This window comes from Podarcis filfolensis (genome assembly GCF_964270895.1).
Source record: "Podarcis filfolensis genome assembly, chromosome: W".
NCBI lineage: Eukaryota > Metazoa > Chordata > Lepidosauria > Squamata > Lacertidae > Podarcis > Podarcis filfolensis.
The window spans coordinates 40,209,612-40,226,947 of record NC_139619.1 but is presented as its reverse complement, the minus strand read 5'-3'; the positions used below and the strand labels follow the sequence as shown (position 1 = coordinate 40,226,947).

The 17,336-nt window shown below is 46.6% G+C and overlaps 1 protein-coding gene across 1 annotated transcript in view; it reads right to left on the bottom strand.

Moving 5' to 3' along the window:
• Positions 1-833: 833 nt before the first annotated feature.
• LOC310753814 (inositol polyphosphate 5-phosphatase OCRL-like) overlaps positions 834-17,336 on the bottom strand; it is a gene marked incomplete at both ends in the record, with an annotated part of 81,232 nt that continues 64,729 nt past the window's right edge. The window contains 5 exons of the mRNA XM_083595148.1: positions 834-861; positions 6,973-7,075; positions 7,159-7,270; positions 8,088-8,207; positions 17,165-17,316. Coding sequence (XP_083451274.1) covers positions 834-861; positions 6,973-7,075; positions 7,159-7,270; positions 8,088-8,207; positions 17,165-17,316 — 515 coding nt within the window. The remainder of the gene's footprint in view (positions 862-6,972; positions 7,076-7,158; positions 7,271-8,087; positions 8,208-17,164; positions 17,317-17,336) is intronic.

Below are 17,336 nucleotides of genomic sequence, written 5' to 3'. Positions count from 1 at the left end.
ATAGGCTTGTCTTACATCTTTAACAACAACAACAACAACACAGTAAATTGCACAGAAGAATTCCATGTTGCCTGTGGGAGCGGCTGGGTAGACCTCTTTGCAGCTGCATGGTCCAGGCATTTGATCTATAAGCAACTGGTCAATCTTCATAATTGGCTCTGACTTCGTGTAGGAGATGGAACGCATTCTTCTATTTCTCACCCCCGTATTCCACCCCCACCCCCCTCCTCCTATACTCGGACGGTGCCGACTACTCATCTCTACAGAGTGAAATGTTTATGAGTCCTGCAGATCTAGTCTCAGACGTCAAACCTCTACCCCAAAGACGGGGGAGCCTGTGACCTTCTAGAGCATACATTTCTTTGGACTGCTATATGCTGAAGTGAACAAATGTTTTGTCTGAAACCCTTGAGAGCTTCTGTGGGCCGCCCGAGAGAGCACTGGGCTAGAGGGATCATGGGGATGACTTGTTCCACAACAGCAGATGGCATGCAGAAATTTAAACTGTAGCAAAGGGAGGTAAACTGTCTAGCTAGCTAGCTAGCTATGTCTTGCTGAAAGTGCATGCACTCCTCTTAGCCAAAGCCCCAATAACTGCAAGCGTGGAGCCACACAAACACGCCTGATCTCAACACTGTCTTGGGGGAAACTCCCGATGCTGGAAAATTCATGTGCTCAATTTCTGCACATTGAGACAGGAGCCAAAGAAAGCACACGCAGAGTAGGGGGGCTCATAAAAAAGGTTTCTTTGGGAGGGGGTGGGTTGAGGTTTGCTCCGATGTGAAAGCTAAAGAGCAGGCTTTCACAGAGAAAGGAGCAGAGTGAGGCGGAAACTACCGGGACCCGTGCTTTCCAGGCACGCTGACGGGAGGGATGAGTCCAGCATTGCATTGTTGGGTCGTATTTTCAGTGACAACTATTTATGACAGAGGTTTACAGAAAATTGATCTAAAACCTCTGCTTGTAAGAGGCTATGGGCATTTGAAGAAGCCCATCATAATCTTTACATGAAATGTATCTTTAGAACACCGGTGGCGTCATGTCCCCATTTGTTGCCTTAGTTTCTCCATCAATGCACCACCCACAATTTGCCATCATATTGGCATCAGGTGTTTTCCAGGCCAGTGAATGTCAGCAACCCCTTCTTCTAAAGCTGCTTCCCCAGTTTCATCCAAAATAGAAAGAAATGCCATTTGGTAGCCCATTGAGAAGCTTTGGGAAGTAATGAAATACATTTCTGAAAGTTATTTATGGATGCACAAGGTCACCACATCTTTGCTTAAGGTGAATGGAAAGGAACATTTCCCCAGGCGGCACACCACTGTCCCCGAATCTTGTCCGCTGCTTGGTCATTTCAACAGATTGTGTGTCTTAGTAAGATTTTGTACATTTCAGAAAGCTTTCCCTTGCCTACAAATGAAGTGCATGATTTTTCAAAAACTTATTAATGCCCCGTGCTTTTACTTCTGGTGTGGTAAAAAATTGCAGAATCTGGCTATCATTTAAAGCAGTGTAAGATGCTGGTTTACGTTTCCCCTCACATTTGGTGACTAGGTAGGGATATGCAGTTTTGTGTTTTGTTTTTTGAAGAGTTCCTAAGGAGTCCTGCTGCTTCCGAGTTTTATTTTGGGGGTTGTTGTTGTTTTTGTTTACAAAAAGGTAATCCAGTTGTAACCTTTTTCTAGGTACAATTCTGTACATTCTGGTACTACCTGTTCACTCATGGTCCCTCCAAATCCCTTTGTTTCTTTTAGCAATGTGTCCTTGTGTATCTGCTACCTTTGCTTACAGAATTTCTCCTGAGGGGCGCTTTGAACATGTCCCGTAATACATGTGGATAAAAGGAATCGCCTTTGTTAATTTCAAAAGCCATTTTATTTCTTCCATGATTTTCTTCTGTTGTTAATTTATTTTGTAAACGCAAGTGGGGTTTAGTCACCAGAGAGGTGGAGTCTGTGGTTTTGCTCAATAGGTCATGGTCATTTCAAGAGCCATAGGGCCTGAGATGGTTCCAGCTCTAATTTACGTGTAAGATTAGGAGTCCAAGAATGTGGAATCAGTACTGCAGAAGGTCAGTTCTGACATACTCCCCCCCTAAATAGTGGGTGAAGTCCTTTTGGAAAGGACTCAAAGGTTTCAAAGTGTCAAGTTTTGCTGTACTGAAGGACTGTCCATATCTAATCTATTAGAACATTGAACCCTCCTCCCCACTCCAGGAATTTTGCTATCCAAAGTGGGTTTGAATTTGGATAATAAAAGTTTCCAGTCGAGTAGATTTATATATTTTAGTGAAGGTAAGCAACTTAAAATGACCACAGACCCAGTAAAACTCATTACAAAGAGAAGAGAAACAACATTTAAAAGCAGATACAAATAATGAGGCATTATTCTTTTCTCAAGAAACCAGCAAAATTTCACTTTTCCTGTTTTATTTTAAGCATGCTTTTTATTCAAGTTTTTAACAAACAACAAGGGGGTAAGCTGCTGACTATAGGCAGACTATCCTTTCTCAAGGGCCATTCCAAATGTGTACAATTGATGGCTCCAAAGTAAGCTGCACTCTGTGAGTCCAGAGGGCAACTGGTGCCATTGTCCCTGTTAGCATTTTGTAAGAAAGGGCACCAAGATTTCATCAAGCTGTCTGCCTTGATGAGACTTGCAGTGAGGATCCCTTTGATAAGCCATCGGCAATGCATAAAGGAGGGCAGGTGGCTTGGTGAGCAGGGAAAGTCTTTCAAAGATTTGGACCAGCGATGTGCCTTTGCTTCGGGCAAAGGGTGATGGTGGATGGATCATAGCTACCTAACTCAGCACTGTCTGTACTGATTGGCAGTGGCTCTACAAGGTTCCAGGCAGGTGATGTTTTCAGTTTCACCTGGAGATGCTGGAGACTGTTCTGGGACCTGCATCACCAGTGAGCTCTGGTCCTCCCTTAAGGAGTTCGGCGGCTCAATGGTCTGACTCTGTGGAAGGCACCATGCTATTCCCCTTTAAATTAGCCATTTTGACAGAAAACATGAGAACTGGAATTTTGCTCTTGAATTGATTTTTGGATCGCCTGCATGCCAAGCACATACTTCTACCACTGGGCCAGCACCCTTCCTCAGTGACTGAGGTCTCATTGCACACAGCCATCCAGCAAGCAAAAAAATGGTATTGTTAGAAGGGCAGAGTGGGGAGCAAGAGATTCAGGGGCCGGTTTTAGACCCACAGTGCTCGGGTTTATTCTGCTGCCTGCTTGACATTGTGCCTCCTTTCCCCCTACCTTTTATTCCTATGAAAGTTTCACAGTGTCGCTGCTTGGGATTCTGGATAATCTATGGTGTTTTTCTTTTCAGTTTTTTTAATTAATTTTCCAAAAAATTTTTAAGACAAACAAACAAACAAACAAACAAACAAACAAACAAACTGAAATATACTCAGAGTCGCAAAGTGATTTCATGCTCTTTATTCAGCTCATAGTGGTGAGGAGGAATGAATGAATGTCTCCTCAAAGTATCTGCTTTATATACATTATTTACACAATGGGCTGCACATGATTGGCTAATTCCGGAATTCTACTGTAAGCCAATCAGGTTGTGGATTCACTTCTATCTGGAGCATGATTGGGTGGTTCCTGCCAACCAATCATACTGCTGCATTGTTCTAGGACCAATCAGACTGCTGCATTCTGAATCCTATTGTTCTAGGACCAATCAGACTGCTGCCTTTTGGATCCTATTGTTCTAGGACCAATCAGACTGCTGCAGTTTGGATCCTATTGAACTCAGTACATAACACAAACAAACATACATCCTAATTGTAATTAAACCAATCTTGATAACATTGTTAAGTGACTTCCTCAAATCCCCCTGGTTGAATTTCATTGTATTTCATTTTAACAGTTTTCCAAAATCAATCTTCTTTAAAAAAAAAATATAACTTGATCACTTCACATCTTTCATTCTTTCTAATCTAGCTTGAAACATCTTAATTCCTATCCTTACATATTTAAACCCTAAGCCTATCTCATATTTGCAAGCTTTTCCAGTTAGGTTATCTTGACATATTTAGCTAAATAATCTTTGAATTTTGTCCATTCTTCCTGGTACTCCTCCTCCTTCTGGTCGCGGACTCTTCCCGTCAGGTGGGCTAGGCCCGGGATTCTGGAGAATCTATGTGACTAGATGCTTGTAACGTATGCCAGGCAATCTGGCACAAGTGGGTAGGGTTGCCATCCGCCGGGATTTGGCCGTTGGAAACAAGTGTCCATGCGGGAAACGCTTGAATGTCCAGGAAAATCCCAAGGTATAGCAATTCTACACGTGGGGAGTAGGGACGCAAGCGCAAATCAGAATAAAGCAAAGGCTGGGAAAGTTCAGACAGAAAAACACACAGACACACACACACTATTCCTCAAGATTTGTGTTTAAGACACAGGATCATAGAATTGTGGAGTTGGAAGGGACACCGAGGACCATCTAGTTCCGTTATTCCCAATCAGGGGTCCGTGGCCCTTGCCTCCCTCCAACTAATTTTCTCTCATATTGGCATGGCAATAGCATACATTTTATGGGTGGTCTTGTTGTTTTTAGTATACCTAAAATCCTTTGCTTATTACCCCACATTTTGTTCAAAAAATTGCTTTGCAGAGGTAACTACCATAGAGTTATCAATTTTTTCAAAAGTAGGGGGTCTGCGGCTTGGCTTTTGAAAAATAAGGGGTCCTCAGTAATTAGCCAATTAGGAACCACTGATCTAGTTCAATCCCCTACAATGCAGGAATAATGCAGTTGGCCTATACAGGGATCAAACTTAGGACCTTGGCATTATCAGCACCCCGCTCTGAACATCTGCGTCACCTTCAGAGTTGTTGTTGTGGGAGCTGTAGTTCACCAAAGTAAATATTGAAAGGATCCTCTTTTCACATCAAGGACAGACCATGCCAAACATCTACCTTATGCACAAAATTGACTCCCCAAGCTCTTCTTGTGTTTTAAGACACTGGGATGTGGGGAGCCGGAAATTCCACTGGGCTGGCAGAAGCCCCTTTTGTGACTCAATCGAGCTCTGTCTTCAACCCCCATTTTAGTTTGGAAAACTCCTCCCTTTTCCTTTAACACACTCCCCTCCCCCCACTTTCCTGCATTCCACTCTTTTTCATATCGAAAGCAATTTCTAATGTCCACTGCCAGGACCAGCTGAGGATGTTCTTGCTTGAGGCAGAAACACCCTGAGCCTTGCCTCTGCTTCTCCTTTAGGAAAGGAGGCTGGAGAGGAGCAGGTTGTGTTGGCGAAACCCTCACAAGGGCCTGACCGTGGTCACAATAGTGGCATGGCTGCAAGCATGGTGCTCTATGGACCTTGATCTGCCCCCCCTTGAGCCAATGGCCTCGCAACGCCTCATGCGCAGGTTGGCCCTGCCAATTCCTAGGGTGCCCAGTTGGATTATTTCAGTGGGGAAGGGGGAAGTTCCCAATCCCGTTCCACTGCTCAGCACCTGCTTCCCCCCCCTCAAAGTGATCCATCTAGCCTCCACTCCATCCCACTTCAAATGAAAATAAGTAATAAAAGAGCCCCCATCCAGACTCTGCAGTCTCCATAGCTGCTCTCAGAGCTCCAGTCTCCTTTGGTCATTTTTGGGACTCCCTTGAGAAGAACAAGTGGACATCTAGGAGTTGCTGTTGATGGTGGTGGCGGGAGCAGGGCTCAGCTCCTCCTGCTCTTAAGTGTGCTCTGCTCAGTTCTGCAGCCTTATCCCTTGGCACCAGGTGCACATATGCTCTCATAACCCCCTCAAGCCAAGCCCAGTTCTTTTTCTTCCTCTGCTCTCCCTCCTACCACTGAGCCCTGGAGACAAAGCTTAATGGGGAGAGGGGAGGGCAGACCTCCCCTCAAGAGTCTATTCAATAATTCGCAGCCAGCTGCTGCTGGGCTGAAACTTGCAAGCTGCAAGCAGTATGAGGAAGGAAAGCAATTGAGAAACACCTTGGGGAAGCAATGTAGCCCTCTTTCTGCACCTGCAAGCCTTGTTGTGAAGAGCGAAGTCAGATTCCATGGTATCTGCACGACCTGATGCCCCATGCAGCACCCCCTCTCCACAGCCTCTCCCTCATGTGTGCTGCGAGGGCCCAAGGCGGCTACATTTGGAAAGTCTGGCTGAGCTTCAGAGCAGTGGAGAAACCAGCCAAGGCAAGTGTAGCTCCCCTCCAAACACCAGAACAATCTCTGCACAACGGATCTTTCATTTTGAAACAACCGCTTCCCAATAAATTAAGAGTGTGTGTGCACCAAGTACAGGAACCCAGGACAGAAAAGCAGAAAGACAAAGTTGCAGAACTTGGGGTCGGGTGGGGAGCCCAACCCAACCCAGCTGTACCCACTGCCTCAGCTCCCCTCCTGCTTCCCAGCCTGCGCCCCCTCCTCCTCCCTGGTCCCTTTAGGCAGTGCTTAGTGTCTCATGAAGAATGAACACCCTAGAACTCTACTTGGCAGAATGGGGACAGATAGCTGAACTATAGAGAGCAGGCTAAGGCGTACGTGGGCCACAGTGGCTGCCCTGCCCCTTCTTGATGAGCATCAAGGCTGGGGGGACAGAGAAAGAGGTCCTGCAATCCCAGGACAGGCCAGGAATCCTTATGCCTGGTACCCACCAAGAGTAGCACATGCTCAGCTGCAGCAGAAGGGGAGAGCGTGGACTACTGCGCAGGGACTGAGAGCAGCAGTGGTGGTAGTAGGATGGGCAGGGGAATGACTGTCCTCCAACAGGGTCCCTCCCCAAGCACCCTGAACCTGCTGCCAATGCCCTGGAACCATGTGGAAAGCCAAGTGTGCAACCGTGTCAGGAGTCAAGAGGAAAAGGTGGAAAGGGCAAAGCACAGGGAAGGGAGCTGGCACATGGCAAGATGGCACAAGGGGAAGGGCAGGCACCAGAGAACAGAGGCTGGGCCTTGCCTCTTCCCTCCCCACTTCGTCTCCAGTCACGCTTGGCACCTTTCGCAGTCATCCACCCCCAGCAGGAAGCCCAGGAGGAAGCCGATGGCACTCGGCAGAACGTTGGGCAGAGGCCGTAGCAGGAGGCTGGCGAAGAGGGTGGCTGCAGGGAAGCGAAAACATTTGCATGAGAGGAGGTGGGAGCAGGAGGAAGGCCAGCTCCCAGCCAGGACAGGCAGGCCTTACCTAGCATGTTGCCACTGACATTGTTGCTCTCAGAGTATTTCAGCAGCTCCCGCAGGAAAGCCACCACGAAGCGGAACACGTTCTGGTGCGACCGCGGCAACTGGCAGATCACCTGCAAGACAGGGAGGGGCGGTTTGGAGTTTCAGTGCAGAGCTTTGCTAGAGGAGGGGCATGGATCACTAGCACGGTGTACTTGTTATGTTTGCAGGTTTAGACCTGGCATAAAAAAAAAAGAATGTTTAAAATGGTAACCGGACTAGAACTCTGCTGGGAACTTTGGGGAATAATGCAACTGCAGAGTCGGAAGGGACCACAAGGGTTAACTAATCGAACCCCCTGCAATGCCTAAGGTGGGACTCGAACTCAGGACACTGAGATGAAGAGTCTTATGCTCTACCAACTGAGATATCTTGGGGGAAGGGCCATAGCTCTGCAGTAAACCACCTGCTTTTCATGCAGAAAGTCTCAGGCTCCACCCCCAGCATCTCCCAGGAGGGTAGGGAACATCCCTTGTCTGAAATCCTGGAGAGCCACTGCTTGTCAATTTCGACAATACTGAGCTAGATGGCCCAGTATATGGCCGCTTCCTGGGTTGGAAATTCAAGCGAGGTTCACTGAAACAGGTGGGCTATTGTTACAAGTCCTGGTCAGAAAGCAAAAAGGCAACATGTGCGCACCCCACCCCCCTCCACAACGGAGAGGGATGGTTATCAAAGGAGACATCAGCAACCTCTGCAGTTAACAAGGCTTCCCAGACCAGACTAGCCCTCCTGCCAGTGTGCCGGTTTACTGGCTTTCAGGGATGTTTTAGTGGATTTCCTGTTACTCGCGGCAACATTTGGACTAGATGACTTTGGAAATCCCTTCTGATTCTATGCTTCTGTACACACCACAGACCAGCCAGGAAGAGATGGGGCTCTGGGGCCGACCTGGCAACAGAGGTGGCTGTCATGTGAGCACTCAAGGCAGCGCTGATACAGTTCATAGCAAAGGACTGGTTCTGGCACTGCCTCCAGGAAGATGAGCAGAGCTTCGGCCACCGAGTGGTCACTGCCAGCTATTGACAGCCTGGCAAGGGAAATGTTCTGTCCTGTTACCTGCAGCCTGCCTCCTTCCCAGGCTGGTCCAAAGCAAGAAGCTTGGTCCTTATACATCTGGGCCCACCTTGCAAGTTTCCCCTTTTGGCGCAAGGTGGACCTTGAACCCGCAGCCCTGAGATTAAGAGTGTCACGCTCTACCAACTGAGCCACCCCACTGTAATTATCCCACACCTCCCCTCTTGACGAAGCTGCCTGCAAAGCTGATCTGCCGAGGAAATGTCCTTCTGCAGGCATGGTTTCAATCCAAACAGCAAATACTAGTGGTCAACTCCAAAAGTGCGGTCAACAAACCCTGCTTGCCAAAGAACAATTGAACGCACCCTTGAAGCTCCTTTGCAGCCATGTCTTTACCTTGACACCACGTATGATGCTAGATGTGGGGCCTGCGGGCCTGTCAAGATTCCCCACCTCTGCTCTATCTAGCCAGGCTGATGTTTTCAAATGGGGGTTAAAGCTGTGAAGCTGTTTGGATGCATGACTGGACTTGACTGTGGGCAAATCAAATCAAATATCTTTAATACGGTCAGTGACCAGGAAGCAATTTATAAAAATATGACATTAAAAGTAGTATTGTGCTACAAATACAGTAGTAATATGGCCAATTCACAGAATTGGTGCTTATATTTATAACCAGGTTTTGACTTTTAAAGTTTTAAAAATTCAATTCAGGTGTCGCTACTGTTTATTATCGTTCCTTCGATGTTTACAATTTGAACTCCGTTGTTGACATCATTGCTCGTCTTATTCTTGTTGCAATGTAACAGTACTTTGCCACGGACCTGTTAATTTCGGGCTCTTTGTCAGCTAAGAGGTGTCTGATATAGGTGTCGTCTGTACTGCGAGGTATTTTCCTCAGAATTGGTTCGATCAGCTCTTTTCTTGAGTCTCGATATAATGGGCAGTATAAGATGACATGCCCAATGGTTTCGATTTCATTGCTTTTACAGGGACATAATCTTTGTTCGATCGGTATTTTATTGTATCTTCCCTCTAGAAGAGCTGAAGGGAGAGCGTTAAAGCGGGCCCTGGAAAATGCCCATCGGTGTTTAGCGTTGTCTAGAACTTTGAGATAGTTTGCTAGATGGGGCCTTTGGGGGATGTATAGAAGTTTGTAAGTTATCGGAAGTTGATTAAAGTCATTTTGGGCTTCAATGTCCCTGAGTCTTTCTTTGATTATGTTCTTGGCCCTTCCCCTTTCTAAACTTAATAGATACTCTGGGGAGAGACCATATGTGGCCAGTTTTCTGAGAGTGCCCTTCAACCAACTAGATTGGAATTTGTCAAGAAGCATCAGGGAAAGTAGTCCAGCCGGCGAGTTGTTAAGTCTTAGCCAAGTGCATAAGGTTCTTATCCATACTTTGGCTTTAATGCTGTATAAGCCCGCTTCCAGTCGTAGGGCGGCGTTTGGGACACATTTAGGTGTTTGCAGGAGTGATCTAAGGAAACCTGATTGTATCTTTTCATATGGGTCTAGATTAGAGAGGGAGACGAGTGGTGCGCCGTATAGTATTTGTGCTGTTGGTTTTGCAACGAATAGTTTAATTGTAGCAGGAATGAAATTTCCTCCCGTTGTACGATGGAATCTTAGGATTGCTGTTGTACTTTTTTGTGCTGTAGAGGAGCTGTAATTTATGTGGGCAGTCTTCTTCCTTGATGCTTGGAATATAACTCCTAGATATTTAAAGCATGTCACTTGTTCAATCTCCTGATTGTCTAAATTCCATCTGTATATTTTTCTTTTGTTAGAGAAAACCATGATTTTTGTTTTTTGGTAGTTCACTGTTAATTTCTCTTCTCTACAGTATTGGGATAAGCTGTTAAGAGCTCTTTTGAGGCCCATCTGAGTCTGGGACAATATAACCGCATCGTCTGCATAGAGTAGGATAGGCAGGTTTTTTGTCTGCTAATTTTGGGGCGTGTGTATCCGCTCCTTGTAGGTGGTCTATTAGGGAGTTTATATAGATGTTGAACAAAAAGGGGGCCAAAATGCATCCTTGTTTAACTCCCTTTGTTGTTCTAATGAAATTAGAGAGTTGACCTTCTTGGCTGCATCTTATACGAAGTCGTGTGTTGTTGTACAATTTGTATATTAGTAGCAGCAGACGTCGGTCTATGGATGATTTGTTAAGTTTGTCCCAGAGTCGGGTTCTTGGGATGGAGTCAAAGGCTGCTTTAAAATCTACAAATGCTGCGAATAGGTGGTGATTGTGGTGCGACGTGTATTTCTCAGCTAGGTGCTGTAGGATCAGGCAGTGATCCATTGTGGATCTCCCCTGTCTAAATCCTGCCTGTGCATCATCAAGAATCTTCGCTCTTTCTATCCATTCGCACAGTTTCTCGCTGAGGTGTTTAGCGTATAATTTACTTATTATATTCAGGAGGCTTATAGGTCTATAGTTGGAGGGATCGTCCCTCGAGCCTTTCTTGTAAATGGGAATAATGATGGAAGTCCCCCAGTCGTGTGGAATCTGTGCAGTTCTATCTATATATGTGAACAGAGAGGCTAGCAAGGGGGCCCACCAGTTCGCATTGGTTTTAAAAAGTTCCGCTGGTATACAGTCAATTCCGGGGGCTTTCCCGTTCTTTAGTTGGTCAATCAGCAGATGAGTCTCTGTTATTGAGACTGCTGGCCATGGCTGTATCTGATCTTCCGGTATGTCTAATGCATAGGACTCATCGCTAGATTCCTCGTAAAGATTATGGAAGTGTGTTTCCCAAGCTTTCATTGATATGCAGCAGGATAGTTGTGATAGGCCCCTATCCGGCTGTACAGCTACGATTCTCCAGAATAATGATGGGTTACTTGATTTGGAGGCCTCTATCAGTTGCTGCCATAATAACTTCATTGCGTATCTTTTCTTTTGTGTCAGGAGTTTTTTGTAGCTTCTTTTGGCTTCAAGCATCTTTTGTCTGTTATCCTCTGTTGGATTATCCTTATGGCAGATGAAGGAGTGGATCAATGAATTCTTGGAGGTTATACACTCGTGATCGAACCACTCCCTGGAAGCTTTCCTATGATGGGGAGACTTGGAATTCGGTTTTACAACAAACTCTTGAATTTTTTGTATAAGCATTTCATATGTTGTCATCATGTTCAGGGCGCTCTCCTCTGTTTCTAGGCACCCTTTCATAATTGCTTTTGAGAGACGGTAGCTCTCCTCAGATTTGTACCAATTAGATATCCGCTCGCTCACTTGTCCATTCCATCTGATTTTCTTGAGGCCTGTTCCAGGTGTTAGATCTGGTTGATATCTGTGTTGTGGTTTGGGCAGATCAAAGGGTAAATCGCACACGAGGGATAAAGGTAGGTGATCACTTTCAGCTCTTGCTGTAATGTTGAATTTTGATATCCTAGGGATCAGGTCCTGGGAAGCAATGCAATAATCTATCGTTGACAGTTTGTGTCCTGACCAATATGTATATTGACCAGGATAATCTCCTTGTATAGCCCCATTCAGTAAGTGTAGATTCTGTCTGTAGGCCATCTGTGCTAAATGTAGTCCTCCAATGTTGCATGTCTTATCGTAGGATGATCTTGTCATTAGGGGTGGGATAGTTTCCATTTCTGGAGGCCATTGGTGAAAATGTGCGTATAGGGCATTGTCGTTGGGGCCCACTCTTGCGTTTAGGTCACCAGCTAGTAGTATCATGGCTGACGGGTGTTGTCTCCTCCATTGCACCAAGTGGGCTTCCACTTCTTTCCATAGTTGTTCTACTTGTGCCTGCCGTCGACATGTAGGTAAGTATAAGTTTATGCATAGCAGTTTGCTTTGTCCAAAATCTAAAACTGCTGCTACAGACCATTCATCATTGGAGGGTAATTGGGTAATATTAGCTTGTATCTGCGTTGAGAACAGTAAGGCTAAGCCTCCTTTGGGTCTGCCCCCTCTTTGACTAGGTGTTGCTCTTTTTATACACGAGTGGTAATTATCCAGGTAGAGCTCGTCTATCGACCAGGTTTCCTGGATGAATAGGATGTCAAATTTAGTGAGGAAGTCCATTAGATTGGGATCTTTGCTTTTAGCTCCCCACCCTGCGATGTTCCACGTACAGGTGGTCAGCTTGTGATTTTTGATTGTCAGACATCTCAAGGGACAATCAAACTTAGGCTTCTGGCCAATTTGGAATTTATCATTCATTATGTCCCTTTTGGGGTGTATAGTGGGACATTTTGGCACGGTGTGTGCTTGGACATATTTTAGTGTCCCGGAGGGGCGTTCTTTCCTCGTGACCTTATTTCAGTCATCCGTGTGAATGGTGTCTAGGGCTCCTAGGTTGTCCACAAAGATTGAACCGTTCTTGCCTGGTGGTACCGCTATTTCAGCTTGATGTGTTATTGTTTTCTTTGCTATAGGTGGTTCCGTAGGTCCGAGTTCCTCTGGCGATAGGAATCGCCTTAGTGTCCACTCACTGTTGGATAAAGGTTTTGTGGTATAAGTTGCATAGTTAAATTCCCTGGTGACGGGTGTGGCTAGGAGTGTAATAGATTTCCTTATGGATGCTAATCTTTCAATTAGTGCGTCCTGAGCTTTATGTATTTGTTCAATAGTTGCTATGAAACGGTTTTCCTTCTCTATGCTGGAGCTTTCATCTGGTACGTGGTTTGGGGATAGGGTTTTTGGTCTTTTAGCCAGCTGGTTTGGGGCTTTATCTGCCTCTAGTTGAAGCATCTTACAGTTCTTGTCCATCATAGACATTGTCGGCTTTATTTTTATCTTATCAGTCTTGATTGTTTCGATGAGAGGAGTGGGAGTACCGGACACTTCGAATAGGCGAGTCACCTGCAATCCAACCCTTTGTAGCTTGTCCTTATTGTCTGAAACTAGTTTGGTTGTGTGCCAGTCTCTGAATGTTACCACAACTCTGTTTAGGTCCTTGTCTGATGGCAGAAATTTAACGTTAATGATGTTTTCTGCTGGGACGAGCCCTCTAACGGCTAATTCAGTTTTCTTGAGAATATAGATTCTCTGTTGTGCTGGGGAAAGGAGATCTTTGTGCATGTATACAGGTAGGATGATAAGTTTTTGTTTATTAAGAATTAGATTTCTGCGAGAGTATGTTGTTTTAGGAGTAGTTTCTTGCTTAGGGCTCGGGTTTTCCCTTGATTTTCCCGCGGTTCCATTCGGGAGCGCTAATTGCTCTGTTGAATTATGAAGCCTAGCCTTATGGAGTTCCTCTGTTGAATTGAAAAGCCCAGCCTTATGGAGGTTTTTATTTGGGCTTGGGCTTCGACTTTTATCAAGGGGTGGCAGAACTGGGTTAGCTGGGCTCGTTGAATTTGAATTCTCTAGTAGCTTAAATAGTCTTGTGAAGTTCATTTTCTTTGTTCGAGATGGGAGCTTTGTCTTCCTTCCCATTTTTACGTTCTTGGGCTTCTTCTCTTTATTCCTGGGACACTTCCCCTTTAAGAGGGGTTTCTTAGGGTCTATTAAGTTTCCCTTCTGGTTTGCTTTGATCCTAGATGTTTTCCTTTTTTCCACCTCATGTCGGGTTTTATTTTCCTTAATGCTGTTATCGTTTGGTGTGCTAGAGAGAACTTTATATGAATGCAAGATGTCTATTCTCCTAGTTATTTCAGCCAGGGTGGTAAGTAGGCCCAAGCATTCTGAGAGGAAGTCTTTGATGTGTCCCAGTTCTCTGCCTATCTGCAACTTCTGTTCATTTAACAGATCATTATATAGCCCTGTTAGTGTGTAGGGGAGGCATTCCAAGTCCAGATATTGGGCTCTTGTGTCCTCCAGGTCCTCATTCGTGTGAAACCCCATCTTCTCCCCGGGCCTGGGTCTTTGGGAGGGGTCATCTGTCTTAGTTACTGGGTTTTCCTCTTGTGGCTCTTGTTCCTGCTCCAGCCCCGGTTGATTCACTGAGGTTTCATCTTCTATGGCAGCTTGTTTTATTTCCGTTGCCAGATTGACTCCCACCCCTTCTTCGTCTGTTTCCATAGGCTCCCCGTACCTGGTGCGGTCTATGGACCATTCGTGGGGGTATCGTTTGTCAGCATTATTTATTTTGTCTGTTTTCGGTTTAAAATATTGTGAGATTTTCACCTGCCTTCCTCTTGTAGAGGGTTCAGCCGCTTTGGTGAGGGGGATTCCCAGCTCTTTATAGCTCTGTCTTGTGAACACCATTCTCTAAGTTGGAAGCTTCCCTTATTGGGCACTTTATTGTAGAAATAAAGGTAGAGGTAAAGTTTGGAAAACCGGTATCCAGGCTGTTGGATCAGGGAGCCTCCCTACCTTTCCTTCTTTAAGCCTTAACTTGGGGCGGGAGGGTATTCATGGGGGAGTTCTTGGACTTATCTTATCGAAGTTAGGCTCAATGGAGTTCAGCGGTTTCCTCTGCTTCTTTAGCTGTATTTCAAGCCAATCCGTCGTCCGGGAGCTCCAAGGTTGTAAGTCAGTGTAGCAGTATCAGTAAACAGTGCGACGGTAAAACAATAAATAAACAATAAAACAATAAAAGACTAAACTAATTAAAACGAGGCGACGAGACAGACAGCCAATAGTCTTTAAAGTCCTTAAGGTGCAGTTTTGAGGTCTTGAAGAGGCTAAAACTAATAAAAACTAATAAAAACGCTTAGTTGAAGTCGGAGGCTCTAATTAGGCTGCTACCTCCGTCGCCGTCCCCCTCCCCCTATTAATATGCAGCTCGTAATCCTCCCACTCCGGATGTGGAGTTCACCCAAAAGCTTACTGAATATGCAGCTGTGGACATGAGGTTTGGCTAACATTTTATTTAAATTGCTGGAACCTGCCCTGGGACCTTAGGGTGAAGGGCAGGAAATAAGTAACAAAAACAGCAACAGAACATGGATGGGCCTTCATAGGTTGATGGGCTGCAGCCCCAGCCAGCATGATGAGATGATGGGGTCACATGTTCACCACCCCTTGTCTAGAGCACGTTGCAGAGGCAGTGGTAGAAACTGAGCAACAGCTGGAGCCCCAGCCCACGACTTTGTCTGGGCAATGCAGCACACAGCAGCTGGTGAACCATGCCTCCTGCCTCCTTCCCATCTTCCTCTCCAGAAATGTTCAGGGTGGTTAGTTCTATCTCAAGCTACCACATTCAAGAGAAAGAGAAAGAGAGGAGGGGGGAGCAAGAGAGCTTTAGGAGCACAGCAGTGGCAAGCAGCCCATCACTAAAAGGAGTTGACAAGGATGGAGAATTTGATCCCCTCATCCCCAGGGCAGCTGTTGATTAGGACCCAGTTCATCCCCCCTCCCCTCCCCCCCCCGCCACCAATACTCCCCGCCCCTGTCTAGAGAGAGAGAGAGAGAGAGAGAGAGAGAGAGAGAGAGAGAGTGTATTGATGTGGGGAATGACACATACTGTATCAGAGTCTTAGTGCAAGAGTAGCTGGTGCATGCTAAAGAACACAGGAGCCTTGCTGGGTTAGATCAGCATTTTGTTCCCAGAATGGCCAACCACATGCCCTTGGGAGTCCATAGGGACACGGGGACAAGAGCACTCTGTCCATCATGTTCCCCAGAAACTGGTAATCAAAAGCATGTGGTTTGTGATAATAGTGGCAAGAAATAGCCCTGACCGGTAGCCACTGATAAACATATCCTCCATGATTCTCAATGTCTACAGCTGTCCAAATTGACAGTCACCACTGTCTCCTTGTGGCTAGGATAATACACCCAAGTATATCTGATTTCGAGAGGAGTGACATTTCCCTGAGCCACCCCAAAGCAGCCACTACCGCTTCCCAAATGCCAGTGCTCAGGTGGTAAGAGTAAGCCAGAGTGGCATAGCCTGTGCAGCAGTGGCTGAGCACAGAAACAAGGAGAAAACTGGCTCTTGGGGCCAGAGGGGGCTGGCGCCTGCATCATGAGACTGGGCTTTCTGCCTCCCGTGCTGCCAATCGCAAGCGGACCCAGAGTCAAGCAGCGCAAAATCAGTTACAAGCAGTGCTGGCAAATTCTGGTTTCGTCTCCGTTCTCCTCTGCCGAGTTCTACAAGGGCCACGTTGAGACTAGGGAAGAGAAAAACGCAGAGAGCTAGAGTCACCACCTGGACTGGATTTGAGTCAGAAGGCAGGCAGGTGAGGTTGGTGGGGTAGTGCCTGGTTTGCCCTAAGGGACCACCTGCCACTGCATGGAGCAGCTGCTGATCGTTGACAAGGGCAACTCCATTTACGTGCCTTCGAGGCACATGCACACTGCCGCAAAGCTGGAAGGGGCACTTGAAGGGGCAAAAATGTCCCCCCCCCCCCAGAGCACAAAAGCGGCAAAGTGGCATGGAAACAGCATCTCGACTCCCTCCCAGGAGCTTTGGCACCGACCTCTCAGGCCTGTGGAGAGTTGGAGCAAGGAGTTTTGCAGGGAGGCTGCTGGTTTTCAAAAGGCCTTTCCAAAGGGCTTCCGGAAGTTTAGAGGGTGTTTGCAGGCTTTTCCAATGCTGTCCCCAATATACGCAATTTCATTTAAACGCACGGTACCTCGGAACGCAACCCCCGTGTAAACGGGGCGTTGCCTGTACCTGATTTGAGCCCGCTACAAGAACATCTAGAGGATAGCAAACCAACTGTTACCTTTTCTAGGAAGCTGTCTTCTCCCTGAGATCAGAGGAGGAAGGCAAGAGCAAAAGACAACCAAGGGTGTTAATGGCACAGGCCCTGAGAAGAGAAAGAAACAGCCCGTTGGCTGAACAGTATCTGGGCAGATGGCAGGGAAATGCACACGGTTCAGTGGCCCTGCGAAAGGGCAGGTGGGAGGACCAGAACCTGGGATGACTCAGTCAAGGCAAACAAAGGGCATGAACAGCACACAGGAAGCGGATGCACAGCTACAGAAGCTGAAGCTGAATGCAGCGGAGGACCCCCAGCCCCCACATTTCTGAGTGGAAGAGCAGCTGTTTTTCAAGCAGGGAAGCAGGGTGGGAAGGGTAGACATCCAGCACAAGGCTTCCAAGGAGGTCCCGAAGCAGCTTGGTAGGTAGCTCCCACTGATGGTGAGGAAATAGTCCTTGCCACGGTCAAGGTGAAGGACAAAGATAGCCTCAATCTTCTCTTCCTTGCTGACGTACACATCCAGGGAAATGTCCACCGTCTCACCTAAAACGGGAGGAGGTCAG